Source organism: Medicago sativa, chromosome 6, assembly GCF_051527215.1.
Source record: "Medicago sativa cultivar Bolivia chromosome 6, Bolivia_mono, whole genome shotgun sequence".
Lineage (NCBI taxonomy): Eukaryota > Viridiplantae > Streptophyta > Magnoliopsida > Fabales > Fabaceae > Medicago > Medicago sativa.
The window spans coordinates 38,767,070-38,788,792 of record NC_140754.1 but is presented as its reverse complement, the minus strand read 5'-3'; the positions used below and the strand labels follow the sequence as shown (position 1 = coordinate 38,788,792).

Sequence of the window (21,723 nt, the reverse complement as noted above, 5' to 3'; positions counted from 1 at the left end):
CCAAACTAGATCAGTTTCGATTGGTTCGGATCGGTTTCAAACCAAACCAAACAAGGTCGGATATTTTTTCGGTTTGGTTCGGTTTGAACTTTCGGTTTCGTTGGTTTTGTCCGAACCACTTACACCCCTAAATAAAATTAAGGAAGTTTAGCTTTAAGGAAAATATCTACCTCTAGTCTTATCCTCTTTTTCCCACACGGTTACACCACACACACTTGCATTATATATTTTATTTTTTATTTTTTTAGAGCAAATACTCTATTTTTACTTATTTATATGCATGTATGTATGCAAACCAAAGTACTCATTCATACTTCCTCTCATTCTCTCACTTCATCTTCTCTCTTCTCCCTCGTTCTCTCTCTCTCTCTTCTTTCTTCATTCTTCCTTCTTTTTTGTTCTTCATTCTTATTTCTTCCTTCCTTCTCTCTTCTCTCTTTTCTTTTCAATACCTAGAACTCCTTCAAAATTAATCTCCATGAAACCTTTACTCATGCAACCTCTACACTCTTTCTTTGATTTTAACATCCATCACTCAATTTTTTTATAGAGAATCATAAACTCAAACATCAACTTCTAATAAGGATATGAATCAAATCATTTGGCAAGGATTCATCCTCCTCTTTTCTATTTGGCCTATAACTTCTTTCTTCGGAACTAAGAACTTTCACTTTTAATTTGTTGTATAAAGGCTTGAAGGAAAATAAATGAATAAATAATTAGAGAGAAGCTAAGTGAACTTGGACATGAAAATTGTTAAAGAAAGATAGATTTAAAGAGACATATAGAAAAGTGTGGTGGTGTCGATATAAGCTTCTCAAAACATGATCCATCAGTGGCGTGTGGTACTATTGTAGTGTTGGATTTTCAAATTCTCCAAATTGTTTATCAGATTTCGCTTTTGTTACCCTTCGTGTTCTATATGTCCCTGGCTTCCTTGCCTTTTGAGAGGTTCTACTTTTCTCTATTTTCATTTTTCTTTTATTATACACTTAATTTAGGGGATTATGTTTAGTTAAAATTAACCGATAGTAGTTGATAATTTTATGTTCATGTCCACTTGAGAATTAAAGGACATTCTTGCCTTAAATTTACAAACAGAGAAGAACAAAGGAATATTTTTCTTTAAAACTATATTTAATTCACAACATATGAAATGAGAGGATACAAGCATGTCCTTTTATAAATAAGGTTACTAGTGAAAAATAAATGGACATATTGAATTTTGTCTTTCTCCAAGCCATAACTAACAAAGTTTAAGTTTATGATCTGTGTAAAACAAAAATGATAAATTAATTTAGTAGAATTAATAGTTGTAGTCTTTGACTTTGGAAGGAGACTTATTTTTGATGTACAAATAGATTATGAAGTCTTTGACTTTGGAAGGAGACTTATTTTTGATGTAAAAATAGATTATGAAGTATGATTATATTTTCTACTTTTAGTAAATTTAAGGAGAATTTAAAATTATACCTTTGTTAGTACTTTTAGTCTAAAACTAATTATTTAGTTAGTAACATATAAAGAATGGTTATTAGACACTAAATATATAGTATTGTTTTTAGAATGAATAGCTTAACAATTTTTTTATATATATGCGCTGAATATTTTTCATCGTAAAATTTGTAGGGAAAAATTGTGTATTATGCCTTTTTAGTCCTTTAGAAAAGATGGGTGACCATGATCTCAACTGCTTTTAAAAAAATAATGTTTTTGATGTTGTTAATAAATTTTGACCGCGCGTAAAGTGTTAACGTACTTAACAAAATTCGGGAAATGTTGTAAAAAAATAAAGTAGACTCCATCGAATTTTCCTAGGAGTTTAACAACAAATACATTAAGAATTAGTATAGTTCATGACATGTTAAAGATAGGAAACTTTTATTAATTAGACGTTATTTCGAAATATTAATTTATTTTAGAAAAGGATAACTTCTAAAAATTTTAACTTGTACCTTAAGAAAAAATAAATGTAATAAATCCTGGCCTTATTCTCGATCTTCAACATCGTGGTCTTCTTGGGTAGAAAATTGTTAAGTCGTATTTTCTTGCTCTCTCTCAAGTCTGAGTAGTAATTTATTGCTCCCTCTCTCATATCTGATCATCGCTCTATTTGCTCCGGTTTCTTTTCCCTTCTCTTAAGCGTCGGTGTCATGAATTTTGAGAGAGGAGTGAGGTTTGATTGAAAGTAAAGTGAGATTGTGAGAGTTTAGAGAAATGAGTAGAAAGATAATTAAAAGCATTTAATGGAATGACTATGGATTCTTAAGGGTCTTTCATGACTAATAGAAATAAAAGGGAATGCTTTGCTCAGGTAAGGGCACCTATCCATTTTTAGATATATAAATATGATAATTAATTATGTATATTTGACCTGTATTTTCATGTGTGCTTGATGATGCTTAATTTCCAAGGTGAATATGTGAATACATATATGCAATCTTTTATGCATGAGATAAATTATTTACATATGCTTATGCTAAAATTGAGATATGTAAGTTGTGGCATTAGCATATAAGGGGAATCGTATGCTCATGCATTTCATAGTAAACGTGACCACCAGAGAGGAGTCACAAGGTGCACACCGGAGAGGTGGCACGGGGTGCGTTGAAGACCACCTTATCCCGTAGTGGATCATTGAGTCTGATAGATGGGTAGATACTCATCTCCTTATGTGGAGTTGCCACAACCCTCTGCGGAGGTGTATTAATTCCGGAATCATTTGCATGTGATGTCCTGTGATAGGCTTCACACTCATGTAGAGTCTGCATTTTTAGGCTAAATGTGCATTGTTATGGTTTATATGTTGAATGTTATTTTAAAGCCATTTACCATGCCTACATGCAATGCATGTTGTATTTCTGTAATTATGTTGTTTTTAGATCGTGACCCTCTACATTAATTCGTGGATCGGGCTTTGCCCCACATCCAAATAGGGAATTGTTAAGCGGGAGTGACAAAGACTTTGGAGGAGTAGCAGTTTGGGAAGTCAAGCTTGAGGTCATCAGTAGGTCTCAAACCAAGTCATAACAGTTTAGAGTTAAGGATCAGCTTTAGGATTCTTTTTAATTTTTAGTTAATACTTTTGTTAGGAAACTTTTCCCTCTGCATAGGGATGTAAGTGAGTCTTGTAAATTGATCAGTCGTCATACAAAGCGCTATATAACTCTGACATTCATTTTGAAAAGGAATCTTTAATTTATTTCTTTAATATCAGTCTATAACTTTGTTTTAAAAAGGTGTAACACTTTTCTTTTGTTCGATTTAAAAAAAAAACTAACACAATTTTTGGTGCTGTAAAACGGGGCGTTACAAAGGGTGTGCCCTTGGGATACCCACTTTTGTGAACGGGTGAATGTCTACAAAATATATATATGTCCGGTCGGGCATGGGTCGTGGGTTAAAAAATGATATATATTTTTTTGTCACTTGAAAATGTTAAATTAATTAATTTTTTCATTATCTGAAAGCGTTACGCGTAACAAATGAATGTGTTACGAACCGACCCGACCCAAAATGCCTGTTCAACCCGATCCAAAACGCGTATCCAATTAAGAAACCCTAAACGCGTGACTTGAGGATCAAGCCGACTTGATCCTCAAGTCACTCCTTTTAGGTTACGAACTCTGCCTATAAAAAGAGAGCTCACCCCACTCATTCTTTACACCGAAATTCACAGTTGATGCTTCATGTGCTTTTCCTCACTTCTCCCTTTAATTTGTGTTAACGAATCGTTCTTCTTCTACTCCTTTCTGTCCCTTCGGTTTCGATTAGAGTGGTTACATACCATATTCGAGTGGTTTTAATCGAACGATTAAACCATATTTGAGGTGTATAATCTCGAGCGATTACATACTGTGCAGTGCGTAATCGTAACAGTGATCTGGGCTGTTTTATCTTGGAGGCGGCGCGGTTGTTAGTCTACCTTGCACAAACTAGGGTAGTGCCGCGAAACGTCTTAAAGAAAGCGACCTGGTCGTGACTCACCCCGGTAATTTCGTTCGGTATAATTTTTAAATTTGAAAACCAACAGGCTTTAACCACATATTGCGCATGTTCTAGATTAAACATCACTTCTTAGACTTCACTTGTTCTTTGGACTTTGAACTACTTCCTTAGGAGGGGAGGGGTTTTTTAGCAACAAATAATAGATGACCAGGTCTAAGAAGGGGGTTTTTCAAAGGAAGATTTTTTTACAGCCATGCAACATAACAATCTCTGGTACATAATCCACTAACAATCGGGAAAAAAAAAGCAAAAAATAAAACCCTTATAATGCAGAATCATGAAAAAATGAAGAAAACCACCAATGATGAAGCAAAAACTAAAACAGTGTCGAAAAATGAACCCCTCAAGCCATAAAAATCAGTCAACTCAAGTCATGCATGGTCTCAGAACAACGAAAAAAAGAAGAAAATGACATCTTATGAGGAAGAAAGTGAAACAGTGTTCCCAACTGAACTTAGGTACAATTTGGCCAAACTTTTTAGCGGTCTAAAAGTTACTTCAAAATAAAATTATAATAAAGGCCTTTAAGGAAGAAGTTAAAGATGTTTGGTTTCTTTGTTTATTTATAGTTTTAAGGCTATTTTTAAGTTAAAATTTGTTTGACAAAATATTGTACAAGCTTTGAATTATTTTTTTATGGTGTCCGGGGTTCAAACCCCGAACTTTGCATATATTTATGCATTGTCCCTAACAACTGAGCTAAGCTCACGAGGATAAAACTTTGAATTTATTATGAATTAGCATAATAAAGAAAAAAATGTTTAAAATATTTTCTGAAGGCTAAAAATGTTTAAAATATAAAAGATATTTTTTTTACAAATACTATATTTACTCGATGACGTTTATTTTGTCTAACATGAATACAAATTTGTATCATCATATAAACGACTTATTAAATATTTGAATAGGAGAAAAATTTAAGGAGGCTGAAATAATAATATAAATAATATCAAAATAGTTGGTTTTTTGTAACGCCCAAATTGAAAGTGTCTAGAATATTCAAGAAGTGCGGTTTTGCCATTCCTTCGCTTAAGCGAACGTCCGTTTGCTTAAGCGAACATTCATCAGTCCAGAAGTGCAGAAATCGTATTTTGACATAAAAACCTCAATTTCAAGTGTTCTAATGCATCCTAATTTTCCAGAACATCATAAAAACAGTTTATATCACATGCATGGCAACAATTAACAATATTTGATCGTAAATGGTACAAAGGGGATTCTATAACCCTAAATCACATACTAACACAAATCATGCTTTCTCACAAGAAATTGCACAACCCAAAGGTGGGACAAGCTATCTAAGAACTCACCTTGCTTAAATTGAAGTGAAACTCAAGTTTCCTGAGCTCTACACCAAAACCCTATATTGAAGTATCAAGTGAAGAAAGCTTGATTCAAGAATTCTAAGTTGCTTCCATCCAAAGCTTTTCATTCCTTACATAATTGCTTGCTAAAGGAAGAAAACACTAAGTGAAGATGGATTGGAGAGGGAAGAAGGATCGATTTCTAGAGAGGGAAGAGAGCAAAAGTTTTTGTCCAAAAACCTAGAGAGAGAGAAAGCTTGTGAACAAATGAATATTTTGGGTCTAAAAGTCCTTAAATACCCTTCTCGCTCAATTTCCAAAAATGCCCTTAATCTTAAACGCGCGCATTTTATCGTTAACAGGTATTACATCGCACCATAAAAGAGCGGGATATTACACTCTACCCCCTTAAAAAATTTCGTCCTCGATATTTAGAATTTACCTGAAAAACAAATGCGGATACTGGTTCATCATCTCTGATTCAAGTTCCCACGTAGCTTCACCATCCGGCGAACCTTTCCATACTACCTTCACTATGGGAGTTTCTTTGCTTCTGAGAGATTTGACATCACGGTCTACTATCCCTTCTGGTTTCGGCTGAAAGTCAAGTCCGATTTCAACTATACGGAGTCCAGTTCAACTGGCTGGAAAGGATCCAGAATATACTTCTACAATTGAGATACATGAAATACATCGTGCAAGCCTGACATGGCTGGAGGTAAAGCTAACTGATAAGCCACTGGATCGATATACTTGAGTATCAAAAATGGTCCCACATAACTTGGACACAATTTCTTTGTTCTGAAGACACCCCTCAAACCCAATTTAGGTGTAACCTTTAGGAATACATGATCACCTTCGCTAAACTCTAAAGGTTTACGCCTCTTGTCTGTATAACTTTTCTGACGACTCTGAGTTGTTCTCATCTTTTCCTGAATTGATTTAATTTTCAAAGTTGTTTCTTGAATGATTTCCGGTCCAATAATGCTCTTATCTCAAACGTCTGCCCAACATAAGGGAGTTCTGCAATTCCTACCATACAATGCTTCATATGATGCCATTCCGATACTCGAGTGATAACTATTGTTGTAGGAAAACTCTATCAAAGGTAAGTGATTATTCCAACTCCCACCATCTTCTAGAATATAAGCACGTAACATATCTTCTAAGATTTGAATAGTTCTCTCTAATTGACCATCAGTTTGTGGATGATAAGACGTGCTCAACTTCAAGCGAGTCCCTAAAGCTCTTTGAAAAGGCTTCCAAAAGTTTGAAGTGAAAATTGGATCTCTATCCGACACTATACTCACTGGAACACCGTGTAACTTGACTATCTCTGAGATGAGCAATTCTGCATATTGCAATGTTTTGTAGGTAGATTTAACCGATAAGAAATGAGCTGATTTGGTTAATCTATCCACGATCACCCAGATTGAGTCATATCCTTGTTGAGTGTAACACCCTATTTCTAATAAGCGGTAAAACGCGCGAATACATTAGACATATTCTAGAAATAGATGTTACGTCTTCGAATAAACCACAAAGCATACATGCATAAAGATCATGTTTACACAACATAGCAGCTGAACAGACATATAATTCATAAAACATCTCTGGCTCTCAACAAATACAATTGTATTCTCCAAATCTCAAATAACAAATAACATCTCAACTCCAAATACATGGTCCAAAATAAAACAACATGCAAGAACTATCCTAGATCAGAGCCCTAATCTAGACACTTGCATGAAAAAGAGGAACTCCACTCCTCGGCATCATCAAGCAAACAACTAAGCATCCTGCACTCCATCTACCCGTCCATACAGAAAGGTAGGTGGTAAACCACTGAGGGTTAGCATTACATCATCATAATCCACTTAAAATATTTATCATGAACATTGGAAATGAAAGAATATATATTCAAGAATACAGAATAACAAATCATACATGTATTCACAAGTATTCATGATTCTCATACCATTCAAACCATTCCATACAATCATTCCAAGTTCATATCAACAAGTGTATCATACACGTATCACATATACATAACCCTCCCTCCTAGAACACTAGCATCACATGATCATTATTATCCCCCATCACTTACATTTCAAGCTATCACATTAATATCATAGCATAGCATGCATATTCAACCTCTAATCAAGTCATCAAGAAAAGCTCGTCATTTATCAACATCAATCAATGAAAACATTACTCACTTCATTACTCATCTAGCATGCTTATCTTAACAAGTACAATTCATCATATCGAAGTTATAAGCAAGCCATCATCATTATCAAAGAACATCACCACATCATATATGTATATATACATATACAAATCTCACCTCATCATTATTATTAAAATAACCATCATCAATTGATTCACCAAGTGTATAAGCACAAACAATTAAGGCATGCAATTAGAGCATAATACAATTATTCACAATCATCTACAAAATTCACCAATGTACATATACACCAATCCACATCATCATAACATTCACCAATACACAAATTCACCAATGTACATATACACCAATCCACATCATCACAACATTCACCAATTTCACCAATACACAAATTGACCAAGTCACATTCAATTATGACACGACTCATCAATTAATCAAATTCATGCAATGTTCTAGACTCTTCTAGATGCATGTGGTACCAAACTCCTCCAAGGTCGTCACCTTATGATGCAACAAAAACATCATTATCAACGGCTATAATCAACGGCAATATGGATACAAGTATCCGGTCAACGGCAATATGGATATAACATCCGAAACGACATATGATGCATGAACATATGACTCAATCCACAATGCATATGTTCACAACAATTCAACGGCTATAATCAACGGCTATAATCAACGGCTATGATCAACGGCTATATGTATATACATGCATTCATCACCAATCACATCAAAACTAGCATGTATAAACTCACCACCAACAATCAACATTTAACATGTTCAACAAACAACATAACATAAACACGTTCATCACCATTCAATTAGTATATATGCATCGACAACAATTCACCACCACTTGACAAATATACAATCACCAACAACATCCACAATTCAATCAACATATAGTTGTCACACATACACATCATCAATCATCTCCACATAAATCAACATATAGTTGCCACATTTCCACATATTTCCTTACAATCCAAATAAAGGAACAATTATAACATATGATCACAAACATCATATTCATCACTCAACAACCATTCATACACCATCTCATAATCATATTAATCTACTCATAAAGGGTTCATAAGCAATTGGCCCTCAATGATCATTTTCAATCAAGTTCGTCTCAAAAATCACAATATTGAAAATAATTGAGCACCTAAGCCAAAACCAAGTAAACGAGTTCAATTGCCTATGCCATGTATCCTCTCAAGTCACACATATGTGCAGTAGAGATTACATAAGCATTTCATCGGCCAAAAACGACGAATTCAAGAAAAACTCAAAGTTCGTCTCACTTTTCCACTTTTTACAAAATTTTCCATTTTCAAGGCAAAACAAGTTAGATCCCTCACATCATAGTTTAAATACTACTAAACACCTTAATTGAACTCATAAAATATAAGTTTCAAAGTTTGGAAACAATCCATAAGGTTTGGGTCGACTTAGAAATAGTTATGCGGATTTTTCGTAAAATTTTCTCTAAGACCTCCTTGGAGTATTTTCCTCATAACTCAAAAACCAAAAATAATTTTCAAGTCAAACCAAAGCCATTGGAAAGCTAACAAAATTCTCTACAACTTTCATGTTTACACCGAAAACCAATTCAAAACAGAAACGTGCGAAAAAGACACAAGAACGCGAAACAGGGAGTTCTGTCCTGTACAACTCGCAACTGCGAGTGATTTACTTGCAACTGCGAGTTATGACAGTCCAGTCTCGGGAAAAACCTCATTTTCACCCCAAAACTCCAATTTTGACTTCCCAAAGCTCAAATTTGATCCCAAAGTTTGTTTAAACATTTCTAAACATGAAAAGACACACAAATGCATATCAAATTTGTCCCAAAACATTCTCTAAACAAAAATCATCATTTGACCCATTTTTCATCAAATATTCAAAAACAACACAAAGTCATATCAAACTCTCCAATTATGATTACCCAATAATTTAATCATCAACAACAACATCTATCAACAACAACAGCAGCTAAACATCATGAATTCACCAACAATTCATCACAACAACATATCATATCACCATTTTTGGACAAAAATGCAAAGTATACATGTAACCACCACTTAAGCATGTAATTTCATCACTAACAACTCAATTAACATTCAATTTACATACTCAAACATTGCATCAAAACATGAACACGAATTTGAAAGCAATTAGGTTCAATTCAACAATTTCACAAAAATGGGTAAAGAGAAAAAGATGTGAATTATGGTTGAAATCTAACCCTCTTACCTCTAACACCAAGATTCTCTAACCCAAGCCTCAATTTTGCTCCTAGATGTTGAATCCCCTCTTTGCCTTCTAACCCTTGTTGTTGTTGTTGCCTCTAGTCTCTATCTCTTCTCTTCCCAATGAAATGAAATGAATAATGTTGTAAAACCTAATTTCACCCACAACTAGAGTTTATATACTAGCTCTACTCAATTGGGCTTATCTCTTAAACCTTAATGGGCCTAACCCATTTCTAATTCTACCTCAAAAATGTTACTACTCACTTACCGGTAAAATATAACACTAACGGTCACTCAACGGTAATTAAAATAATTACTACACCCTCTCTACTAACTAGGTAAAATAATAACTTCCACTAAACACTAAAAAAATAACTTTCAGCAAAATTACAAAATTGCCACTGCCCTCAAAATGACCAAAATGCCCCTAAGTCCAAAATGACTAAAATACCCTTCTAACACCGAATTCTACGATTCCCAACCAAAAATACACAAATAATCACATAAGAGCACATATAACACACATAAATAAATAATAAAATAAAACTAGCGAAAATCGGGCTGTTACATTGAGTATGGGGGAAGCCTCCCACAAAATCCATAGATATATGTTCCCACTTCCACTGTGGAATCTCTAACGGTTGAAGTAAACCCGATGGTCTCTGATGTTCAATCTCTATTTGTTGGCATACAATGCACCTCGCTACAAACTCAGCAACATCTGTTTTCATACCGGGCCACCAATAATCTTTCTTTAGATCCTGATACATCTTGTAAGCTCCAGGGTGAATCGAGAAACTACTCTTGTGTGCTTCTTCTAAAATCAACCTTTTGAGTTCTGAATCATTCGGAACACATATCCTTCCTTCGAACAAAATCGCTCCATCCGAAGCCAAATAAAATTCTGGATGACTAATTCTTTTTCCCAATTCATCATCTGCTTCATGTGCTTGACCGTAAATCACAGGAGACTTCTAGTTTGTGTAACCAAATACCATCATCATCTTCTGAAGCTTCAAGGTTAATGTCTCGGACCTTCTCGTACAACTTACAAGTGTGCATCATGACTTCAACTTGAGCTAAAGTATTGCGACTCAAACCATCTTCTACAACATTGGCCTTTCCTGGATGATATTTCAAATCAAAATCAAAATCCTTAAGAACTCCATCCAACGTCTCTGCCTCATATTCAGATCCCTCTGATCGAACAAGTATTTCAAACTCTTGCGATCACTGAATAGTTCAAATTGCGCTCCATACAAATGATGTCCCCATATCTTCAAAACAAAACTATGGCCGCCAATTCTAGATCATGCGTGTGGGATATTTTTCCTCATGTGTCTTGAGTTGTCTGGATGCATAAGCTATCACATTTTTTCTTGCATAAGTACACCACCGAGTGCTTTAGACGATGCATCACAAAACACAATGTATCTCTTCTCCGGGTCTGGAATGGTTAAGACTGGTGCTTGAGTTAAATTCTTCTTTAGAGTCCTGAAACTCTTCTCACATTCTTCATCCCACACGAATGGTACATCTTTTCTTTTGAGTCGAGTTGAAGGCAAAGCGATCTGGAAAAACTTCATAATAAATCAGAGGTAGTAACCAGCTAATCCCAAAAAGCTTCAAACCTCTGAAACATTCTTCGATCTAGTCCAATTCTGAAAAACCTCTACTTTCGACTAATCGACTGCCACACCTCCTTGAGAAATAACATGACCCAGAAATTTGACTTCTGACAGCCAAAACTCACACTTACTGAATTTTGCATATAGTTTCTTCTCCCGAAGAATATCCAACACTATCCTCAAATGCTGAGCATGTTCTTGCGGATTCTTGGAATAAACCAAAATGTCATCAATGAAGATAATGACAAATTGATCCAGATATGACTGAAAAATCCGGTTCATATAGTCCATGAAAACTGGCGGGGCATTAGTCAGACCGAATGGCATAACTAAAAATTCATAATGTCTGTAACGCGTTCTGAAAGTCGTCTTGGACACATTTGAAGATTTAATACGAATCTGATGGTAACCCGATCTGAGATGAATTTTTGAAAACACCGATGCTCCCTTAAGTTGATCCAGTAGGTCATCAATACTTGTTCTTAATAGTCACTTTATTAAGCTGGCGATAATCAATACACAACCTCTTACTGCCAACTTTCTTCTTAACCAACAATATCGGTGCACCCCAAGGAGACACACTGGGCCTGATAAAATGCTTCTGAATAGGTCAACTACGCATCACCACCTCAAATATGCCTTCCTTCACAACCTCTGGCACTTCTGGGTCTGCTAAGAGGACTTCTAATCAGAATGTTCAGAAAACCAGAAAGAAGAGAAAGGTAGAGGAGATCAGAGATGAACCTCCTAAGAATGTAGAAAACAGACCTCCCTCTCCACCAGAGTTGGAAATGTTCTCTGAAGTCTCGAAGCTTGCAAAGGAGATTGTTGAAGAAGGAAGCTCCCAGTTCAAAGTTCTACTTGGAGAGTCAGTGATTGATGAGGATGCTCAGAAGGACAAAGAAGTATCTCCTCCAAAAGAAGCTATGAATTTTGATGAAGCTGCTGAGACTCATGAAGGTATATCTCAGATGGCTGGTAAGGAAAACTCTCTAGATGAAGATCAGAGAGTTGAAGAAATTACTGAGAAGAAAGCTCAGAATGTTGATGAAGAAACTCAGAAAGTGGCTGAGATCTTGGCCTCCAACATGAGCAGAGAAGAGCCTGCTCAGGATGAGCACATGGAGTTCACAACTGGCTTTGACCTCAATCTTGAACATTTCAACTCTGACTTCGACAATGAAGTGTTTCAAGACAGGCATGAAATCACTCAACATGCTCAGGAAATAGTTGAACCAGAAGTTCAGAAGGTTGAAGCTTCTGTTGCTGAACCAGGAGTTCACAATGTGCAAGTTGTTGAACCCATTCAAGCTGAAGAAAATGTTCCCTTTGTGGAAGTTGCTCCAACTGCTGAAGAAGCACAAATAGTTGATCAGAATGCTCAAGGTGCTGAGCTGAATCAACTCTTTGCTGATCAACACATTGATCAAAATGCTTCTAATGAGCCTGCTATGTCAGCAGATCCAATGCCTTTGGCCTCTGGATCTTTACCATCTGAAGAAGTTCAATGTATGGCTCAGACAGCTCAGAATGTTAATCTCTCTTCTTCTACTATGGGGTCTATTGCTGGTGGAAGCAATTTTTTGGTTTCTAACCTTCCCAATCCAAACACTATTCCCTCATCAACTCCACCACTACCACCAATGAAAACCACCTCCACAAGCAAGCTTCCCAACATGGCTGCTCTCTTTGACTCCCTCAATACCTTTGTGACTGCCAACAAAGAGAAGGCTGAAGCTTCTGGTGCTGCTCCACTTGCTCCTCCCTCTAAGCCTTCAAGGGCTGAGTAGCTAGCCTCTAGGGCACTCAGGGTCTCTACTAAGACTTACAAAATTGTGTGTGCGCTGGCTGATTGGACTGTCAAAGTTCATGCTCCTGGATTAGCCATTCCACCTCCTACTTTTGCTGACCAATCCATCTTTGATGAAGAACCATCCTCTGATTCTGGGGATTCTACTCCCTGAATCTTTCTGTGCTATTCCTCCCTATCCTTTTTGCAGATGACTAAAGGGGGAGAAGCTTTAGGATTTAAGTCTTAAGTTTTTCTTAGTTTTAGGCCCTAAGTAGGTCTAGTGATCAATAGTTATTGGAGTTTAGAAACTTCACCTTTTGCTTGATCACATACTTTGAATTTCTTTTTTTTTGAACCACATGTATCATGTAATGTTATATCAATGAATGAATATTGATTTTGGTACAATCTTGCATATTTTTATTTTTATGCAATATATTATGCAATTGAGGGGAAGCTTTTTAAAGTTCTTAAAAACTCTGCATAATGGATTATAAAAATGAGGGGGAGCATTAAAATAAATTTTCAAGCTCTGTTATTCTTCATAAATATAATCAAAATACTTAATCCTAAATCATAGGTTTATCATCTTCAAAAAGGGGGAGATTGTTGTGGCAAAATCCCTAATTAATTTTAAAGATAATAAACCAATATGATTAAAGAATTAATGGACTTTGATTAATTCCTTGGTATTTAACTTGTGCTCTTGAGTGTTTTACTAAGACAAGAACAAGGTTTAAATCATACCAAGAATCAAGTAATCAAAGGACATTTGAAATTCAAGATCTAACACTAAGGTCAGAAAGTTAGATCAGAATGTTGCTCGAAGATCAGAATGTTCAAGCAGAGATCAGAAGGTTGTTCTTACACAAGCCAAGAATCTCAAGAACATTGATCCAGGTTATGCAAGGCACATGTGACATGGATATATGTCCAGAAAATTACATTTGCATGGATCAATCAAGCAATAAAGGCATCTATGGTGATTAAAGGATTAATGGACTTTGATAGTTCTTGGTATTTGTGTGTTCTTGAGTGATTAAGACACAAACAAAGTTTAAATCATACCAAGATACAAGAAATCAAAGTACATTTGAATTCATGAACTAATTCTGAAGTTCAGAAAGTTAGTTCAGAATGTTGATCAGAGAGTTGATCAGAACGTTCTGATGATAGTTCAGAAGGTTGTTCATAAGCAAACCCAGAATCATCAAGAACATGAAGAACATGCAAACTACAACGTGACATAAATATATGTCCAGGAAAGTACAATTGCATGGATGTTTCATAAATAAAGGCTTGAACAAGCAAAAGTGTCAAAAAGGTCTTCAAGGTTCATTCAAGACTATGAACACTTGAAGTTCTAGGAATATTCCAAAGAGGATATTATCCTAGAGTTTACTTTACTGCACTTCAGTTATGTCTCTACTATTAGGATTCATTACATCAAAAGTAGTCTTACAAATTGATGACATGCTGTCATTACGTAATTTTTAGGACTTATTTTGACATTTTGATAGAGTTCTAAGCAACATTAAGTGTCCAGGAGCAGTTAAAAGCATCAAATCTGGAAGAACTGGAATGAAGCCATCGTACTGCGATTTGCTAATCGCAATACGATTTCTTGAAGTCAGAGAGCATGTTTTTTGTGGAGTTGGATCGCAATACGATCCATCCAATCGTGATACGATTTCAAGAAGGGCTTTTAAGGAAATTAGGGTTCAAAGAGGCCATCGTGGTACGATTTCTAAATCGTGGTGCGATTTTGGGCGATCCAGAAGTTGCCTATTTAAGCTGAAGTCACTCTCAAACATAAGGATTACGATTTTGGAGAGCTAAAGTGCGATTTTAACACCCAGAAGGCTGCAGCGGAGAGGATTTCATCATCTCTAACCCAGTTTATGTATGTTTTAATTCTTTCATTGATTATGCTATTTGTAAACTCGATTATGAGTAGCTAAATCTCTCAGAGATTAGGTCAGAGATGAATCTATGTAACCCTAATTGATACATGTTGCTGTGAAACTCTATTACTTATTAATGATATTCTAGTTTTCATTCAATTCAATTGTTCTTAATGCTTTTTATATCCTGATCAAATATAAACATGATTTTGTGAGAACGAATGACTACTGACCATAGCTTTCGACTTAGACCTAATTGAATTGTTCTAATAAACATGGTTAGTCTAGGAATGGATAATCGTTTGTTAGTGATATTAGGTTAACGTGCTTAAACCTTTGATGATTATTAGACCACCTAAGGAATTAGGGGCTGTAGTTTAAAAAGAGGGTCCTAACTCAAGGGATTGATTAGGGCTAATTTGTTAACTATCGTGAAACTAGAGAATCATTAGTAATAATAGGTGCATTAACCAATTAGGGGAAACATAGAGGATTCGACAGACCTGATCTCATCTCTCTCCATATTTTCTTAATCAAACCTATTTCTTTTATTTGATTTCATAAAATCAAACCAAATCTTCTGCCTAGTGGCAAACTAAAAATAAATTTTATACATCCTATTTCTATAACGCAATTGAATTATTGAAGTTAAAAACAGTCCTCATGGGATCGATAATTTTACTACTTCGATAGTTTTTGGTGCACTTGCCAGAATTCTATCACAAATCATCCTAAAGTAAGAGCAAATGAAACATTCTGATGGTCAGAATGTTTCACTCCTGCACATGCTTCCAGCCATGAACAGTGTAGTTGGTGGAAAGATGAAAAAGGTAGCAAAAGGAGATCTTGCATCAGAGATAACTTGTCCTCTGATAAGAATCAAGCAAATCTCCTAGAAGCATGGGCCTGAAGTTGCAGACCCACTATCCTCTCTCTCCTGCACAATATCCAAGGCAGGTTTGAATCAACTTTATCCTGCTTTATCCAGCAACTTTTGAAGCATATGGAAAAGTTACCTTTTGGTGGATAAAGCCTAACAAATCTCATGTCACGCCTTGAACAAGCCCAGAAACTCATCAAACATTCATCATGGATGAACCCAAATGAAGAACATCATGAATATCAACATTCTGATGAAGAACACAACAACATTCTGATGTTTATCCTAGGAACGTAACAACATTCTGATGGTCAGAATGTTCACCCAGATTTTCAAGTAAAAGCTTGTGGGGCCTAGGACACGTGGCATAACACCATTGGACACCCCACAATGGCTATCTGAGCCCAAAAACTCTATAAATAGAGATCAAATGCTCAACATTACTTGCACCATTGCAAAGCATACAAGAAAACAACTTGATTTTGTTTGAAGCTCTTGCAATCTGAAATTGATCAATCTCTAAGGCTTTTGTTTCCTTAGTGCACATCAATACTCTCTGTTATCTCGTGCAAAGATAACTTTCTCTTCCCCCTCCTCTGTTTGATTCTCAAACATTCAAACTCCAGACAAATTGCAAAGCATACAAGAAAACAACAAAGTTTGTTTGAAGCTTTTGCAAACTAAAATTGATCAATCTCTAAGGCTTTCATTACTTAGTGCACATCAATACTCTTTGTTATCTCTAAGATAACTTCTCTTTCTTTCTTCTTGTCTGTTTGATTCACAAACATTCAAACCTTCATACAAATAGTAACAAAGTCTCATCTGGCTTTAGGGGTACTAAAGTGTTAGTTTGAGCAAAGGTTGTAAAAGTCTAAGTGGTTAACTTAGCAACAAGGTGCAAGCTTGCTGAGGCTTAGAGAATACAGGATTGTAAGTGTTCAGGTGAACACAGATTGTAAGGTGCATGATTTGAGAGGTTATCTCAAGCATCATAGTGGAAACTCTCACAAGATTGTGAGGAGTGGACTAACCCACATTGGGGGAACCACTATAAACTTCTGTGTGTTCTTTCTCTTCCCTTTACTTTTTTAAATTCAGTATACACTAAACACACAAAACACAGTTACTTAATTAAATCAGTTTTTGCATAATCTGCACAAGAACGTTAGAACATTCTGAAGTCAGAAAGTTAACTTAACTATTCCAAGTAAACTACTTGAGAATCATTTTTAAGTTGCAGGTTAATTTTTAAAGGGTCACAATTCAAACCCCCCCTTTCTTGTGACTATTTTATCCACTTCAGTTGCATGCTGGAACCACTTGTTGAGGTTGCCATAAGATGAAGATTTAGGGTTCTAGGGTTTGAGAAGCAGAGAATTGCGCTTACTTCACAAGTGAACCGGTTGAAAGAAAAGTGTTTGTTGTGAAGTGAGTAGTGTATGAATTGACTAAGTGTTTTGAGTAAAAACGTTTGCAATTCAAAAGAGACAAACAAACATAGCATTAATGACATTTGGGGGGCGCGTGATTGTACTTTCAAAGCTTAAAGCCACGTTAGAAGTTCTCAGAGTAACTGCCAAGTTAGTGGGCCAGTGCTACCAAAAAGTAACTTCCAGCATTTCCACTAACTCTACTATTCAGAAGTTTTGGTTTAACTTAGATTTGATACTTGGAAGTTTCCTACGATTCATTAAATATATTTACCATTCTTTGATTTCACTACAGGTGTGATACTGTTCTTCATCCCAGCTTTAATTCAACTGTACGAATTGAGAAGAATAGATCAAAGAGGCATAGGAACAAGAAGTTTGGCAGCATCTCTCAAAACAATGTAGTGTACACGTGCCATTTCTGTTCACATCGGAATCTCAAGAGAGGTACCACTAAGGGACATGTAAAAAAGATATGCTCGACAAAAGATAAATCATCCTCAGAATCAACACCTGCTACAAAACCAATTGTGCATGAATCTTCAAAATCAGTGAAAAAGATTTTAGGGAAAGACGAAGCAGGTAAAATTAATGCTTTTGGTTCAGAAGTTGTAGCTAAGGATGCCACCCTTACGAATGGTCTTCAAACTCCACAAAGCACAAGTACACCAATCTTGTTAGAAGGAAAGAAGAGAAGCAGGAATAGTTCTGCATTCAAAAACACGTTTAAAACTCCAAGCATGTCTGCCAGAGTAGAAGGAACGAAAACTCAGAGCACGGTGAGAAAAAGACGAAAACGATCTTGGACCAGTTTAAAAGAGATTGCTCAGAGCAAACTTGATAACAGTCAAGTAGCTAATTTGACAATCCCATTTTTAGGGATTTTGCAATTTAATTTTCTGTTTTTAATTTTTATTTTTCTGTTTTCATATTCACTTGATTACTTTGAGTTGTGCAGTGCTACTAAGGTATTTTGCTGTTTATGCGAGGTAAACAGAGCTCAGACGACTTAGAGTACGATCCAGAAATTGAAAGGACTGCTAGAGCACTTCGGAAAGCTGTCCGGTCACAAAGGTTAGCTCAGTCCGTTCCACCGGGTGTTCGAGAACAAATACCGGAACAACTCTCAAGTGAATCTGAAACAGTCTCTTCTCCGAAATCTGCAACTATGGAAGGAGAAGGAGTTGTACCACCGAGACCTAAGCTAGGAGACTACGGGTTAGCCACTCATCGCGGTCAACTGACCCACACTTTTCAACCAGCTAACCCTGTAGCTTTCGACATCAAGACAACTGTCCTCAACGGTTTGAGGGACAAGCAATTCGATGGGACTGAAGCTATGAGTCCTCATGAACACTTGAGCCGCTTTGCTGAAACCTGCGAGTTTTGTGTGCAACCAGCCACCGTGACTGAAGCACAAAAGAAGCTAAGGCTGTTTCCTTTCACCTTGACGGGAAGAGCAAAAGATTGGTTGCTGACAATACCAAACGGGACTGTCCAAACATGGGAAGAGTTAGAGCTGAAGTTCTTGGAGAAATATTTCCCTATGTCTAAATATTGGGAAAAGAAGATGGAGATCTCTAACTTCAAGCAAGGAGAAGGTGAATCATTGTATGATGCTTGGGAGCGATTCAATTTGCTTCTTAAGAGGTGCCCTAATCATGAGTTCACCGAGAAACAATACCTCCAAATCTTCACTGAGGGGGTAACACCAAACACTAGAATGTTCTTAGATGCTTCCGCGGGAGGTAGTCTCAAGAGCAAAACTGATCATGAAGTTCAAGCTCTAATTGAAAACATGGCTGGCAATGAGTATCGTGATCAAGCTAAAAAGAAAGAAAGAGGAGTGTTTGGGGTGAGTGAACAAACTGCTATCCTTGCTAACCAAGCAGCTATGAACAAACAAATCGAAGCTCTAACTAAGGAGTTTCAAGGCTTCACTTTGGCTCATAAGCAACAACAAGTAGCTGCAATCAAGTGTGACTTATGTGGTGAAGAACATCCCAATGGTGAATGTGTTCCAGAAGGATCAAATGAAGAAGCTAACTTCATGGGAGGTTATCAAAGGCAGAATCAATACTACAATTCAGGCATTAATAAGCATCCAAATCTAAGCTACTCAAATAACAATGCTTTGAACTCTCAGATGCTCACTCCTCCTCAACAACAACAAAGGAAGCCATCAGCTCTTGAGGAAACCATGATGAACTTCATGAAGATGACTCAAGGCAACTTTGAAGAGATGAAGAAGAGTCAAGAAGCTGAAAGAAAGAACAATGAAGCTTCTAGGAAGATGCTTGAAACTCAACTGGGGCAATTAGCTAAGCAATTGGCTGAACAAAGTAAAGGCGGATTCTCAGGTAACACTAAAGATAACCCTAAGAATGAGTCTTGTAATGCTATTGAATTGAGGAGCAAAAAGGTTTTGACACCTTTAGTTCCAAAAGCTCCAAAGAAGGTTGATGCAGTAGTTGAGGTAGAGGAGAATGGTGAAGTTGAAAAGAATAGTGAGGGCGTAGTTGAAAAAGAAAATGACCATGGAGTAGTTGAAAATGAAAGGAAGAAAAAAATAGAGGGAGAAAAAAGTGAGAAGTTAATTGATGAAGATTCAATCTTGAGGAAGTCGAAGAGTCAAATTTTGAAAGATGGAGACAAACCACAGGTCATTCCATCATATGTGAAGCTTCCATACCCTCACCTTTCAAAGAAGAAAGAAAAGGATGAAGGTCAATTCAAGAAGTTCATGCAACTTTTCTCACAACTTCAGGTGAACATTCCTTTCGGCGAAGCTCTTGATCAAATGCCGTTGTATGCTAAGTTCATGAAAGACTTGTTGACTAAACGAAGGAAGCCTAAGGATGATGAGAACATAGCACTTTCTGAAAATTGTAGTGCTATTCTTCAAAAGAAGCTGCCACCTAAGTTGAAGGATCCTGGTGCCTTTACTATCCCTTGTTCAATTGGACCGGTAGACATTGGAAGAGCTTTATGTGACTTGGGAGCAAGTATAAATCTGATGCCACTTTCAATGATGAAGAAACTTAAGTGTGGGGAACCAAAACCAACAAGAATGACCATTACTTTAGCTGATCGGTCAATCTCTTATCCTTTCGGTATACTTGAAGATGTGCTAGTCAAGGTTAATGACTTGGTGTTCCCAGCAGATTTTGTGGTCTTAGATATGGCTGAAGATGAGGATATGCCACTCATTCTAGGAAGACCTTTCCTTGCAACTGGTCGTGCTTTGATTGATGTTGAACGTGGAGAGTTAATGTTGAGATTCCACAATGAGCAGGTTGTTTTCAATATCTTTGAGGCAATGAAGCACCAAGATGAGAATCCCAAGTGTTACCGGATTGACGTTGTGGAAGAAACAGTCGAAGATAAATCCCTTGAATCTCAACCTATTCAATCTACGGAGGTGGAAAGTGTGAAATCTATAGACAGAAAAGAAGTGATTGAAGATGTTGGAGTAATAAAGGGTGCTAAGCAACTGGAAGTAAGCAAAGAACAGATGCAACAACAATCATCAGGAGACATCCGTGACAACAAGTATGGGGGATTGACAACTGGTAACAATGAAACAAAGACTACGACCACTGGTCCAGGTGGTAAATTTGCTTATAAGAGGATTCCCTGTGGGATGCGTAATGGGCCGGCTGCTTTTCAATGGTGTATGCTTTCAATTCTCTCTGATACTTTAGAAAGAATTAGGAGGTACTGTGACGAAGGGTTGGCAAGAAACAAACCTGTTGATGAAGCTGTGGACCTAAGGAAGTCTGGTGCACAAGGAACTTATAAGGGTAAGGGACGAAAGCTGAAAAGGTACCGTGAAGGAGGGCTCCCAAATAATGAAGAGGGAGAGACATCAACTGATCCTTAGGGATCGTCATCAGTCAAGCTAGTGACGATAAAGAAGCGCTGGGTGGGAGGCAACCCACTAATTTATTTTCAGGTATAATTTATTGCTTTCATCTTTTAATTTTTCTTTTACAACAAAACACAAAACAGGCAGAGGATTTTCCAAAAAAAAAAAAAAAAAAAAAAAAATTAATAAAAAAAAAAAATATGTGTGCAAGCCCTGCCAGGAAGATTGTAATACAATACTGATGTTGTATCACAATCTCCCTTTCCAAGAATAATTATTTTTCAAAAGTAGAAGTCCAGAAAAAATTTTAAAATTTTAAAATATTGGCATTCTGACTTTACAACATCGCATTACGATTGTAAAATCGTAGTACGATGGTGAAGTCAAACACCTGGACTTTGACTTTTGAAATCGTATTACGATTGGGGTATCGTAATACGATCAATGG

At 36.5% G+C, this 21,723-nt stretch overlaps 3 protein-coding genes and 2 long non-coding RNA genes across 5 annotated transcripts; 3 read left to right on the top strand and 2 right to left on the bottom strand.

The window, feature by feature from the left end:
- The first annotated feature begins 303 nt into the window (after positions 1-303).
- LOC146915022 (uncharacterized) lies at positions 304-3,187 on the top strand. The gene is made up of 2 exons (XR_015014463.1): positions 304-2,314; positions 2,937-3,187. It is a non-coding gene; the product is annotated as an uncharacterized LOC146915022 (long non-coding RNA).
- A 2,563-nt stretch (positions 3,188-5,750) lies between these two features.
- LOC146915021 (uncharacterized) lies at positions 5,751-6,238 on the bottom strand. Its single transcript, XM_085721205.1, has 2 exons — positions 5,996-6,238; positions 5,751-5,909 (listed from the first exon to the last, which is right to left on the bottom strand). Exons 1-2 carry the CDS (start codon positions 6,236-6,238, stop codon positions 5,751-5,753), a joined length of 402 nt encoding a protein of 133 aa, XP_085577331.1.
- Positions 6,239-6,765: 527 nt separating this feature from the next.
- LOC146915020 (uncharacterized) lies at positions 6,766-9,901 on the bottom strand. Its single transcript, XR_015014462.1, has 2 exons — positions 9,772-9,901; positions 6,766-7,122 (listed from the first exon to the last, which is right to left on the bottom strand). It is a non-coding gene; the product is annotated as an uncharacterized LOC146915020 (long non-coding RNA).
- Positions 9,902-12,033: 2,132 nt separating this feature from the next.
- Positions 12,034-13,188, top strand: LOC146915019 (uncharacterized). Its single transcript, XM_085721204.1, has one exon. It carries the CDS (start codon positions 12,034-12,036, stop codon positions 13,186-13,188), a length of 1,155 nt encoding a protein of 384 aa, XP_085577330.1.
- Positions 13,189-17,483: 4,295 nt separating this feature from the next.
- LOC146915018 (uncharacterized) lies at positions 17,484-20,730 on the top strand. Its single transcript, XM_085721202.1, has 3 exons — positions 17,484-17,557; positions 17,703-18,308; positions 20,703-20,730. The coding sequence occupies exons 1-3, from the start codon at positions 17,484-17,486 to the stop codon at positions 20,728-20,730; spliced, it is 708 nt and encodes a 235-aa protein (XP_085577328.1).
- Positions 20,731-21,723: the final 993 nt, after the last annotated feature.

Excerpts from the sequence above, each read along its gene's own strand:
- LOC146915021 (XM_085721205.1), bottom strand. The coding sequence starts at position 6,238 with ATGAGAACAACTCAGAGTCGTCAGAAAAGTTATACAGACAAGAGGCGT. Across the intron at positions 5,910-5,995 it reads GCTTGCACGATGTATTTCAT|CCGAAACCAGAAGGGATAGT; the intron begins GTATCTCAATTG and ends CTTGACTTTCAG.
- LOC146915019 (XM_085721204.1), top strand. The coding sequence starts at position 12,034 with ATGCCTTCCTTCACAACCTCTGGCACTTCTGGGTCTGCTAAGAGGACT.
- LOC146915018 (XM_085721202.1), top strand. The coding sequence starts at position 17,484 with ATGACATTTGGGGGGCGCGTGATTGTACTTTCAAAGCTTAAAGCCACG. Across the intron at positions 17,558-17,702 it reads GTTCTCAGAGTAACTGCCAA|GTGTGATACTGTTCTTCATC; the intron begins GTTAGTGGGCCA and ends ATTTCACTACAG. Across the intron at positions 18,309-20,702 it reads ATTTTGCAATTTAATTTTCT|GTTGTTTTCAATATCTTTGA; the intron begins GTTTTTAATTTT and ends CACAATGAGCAG.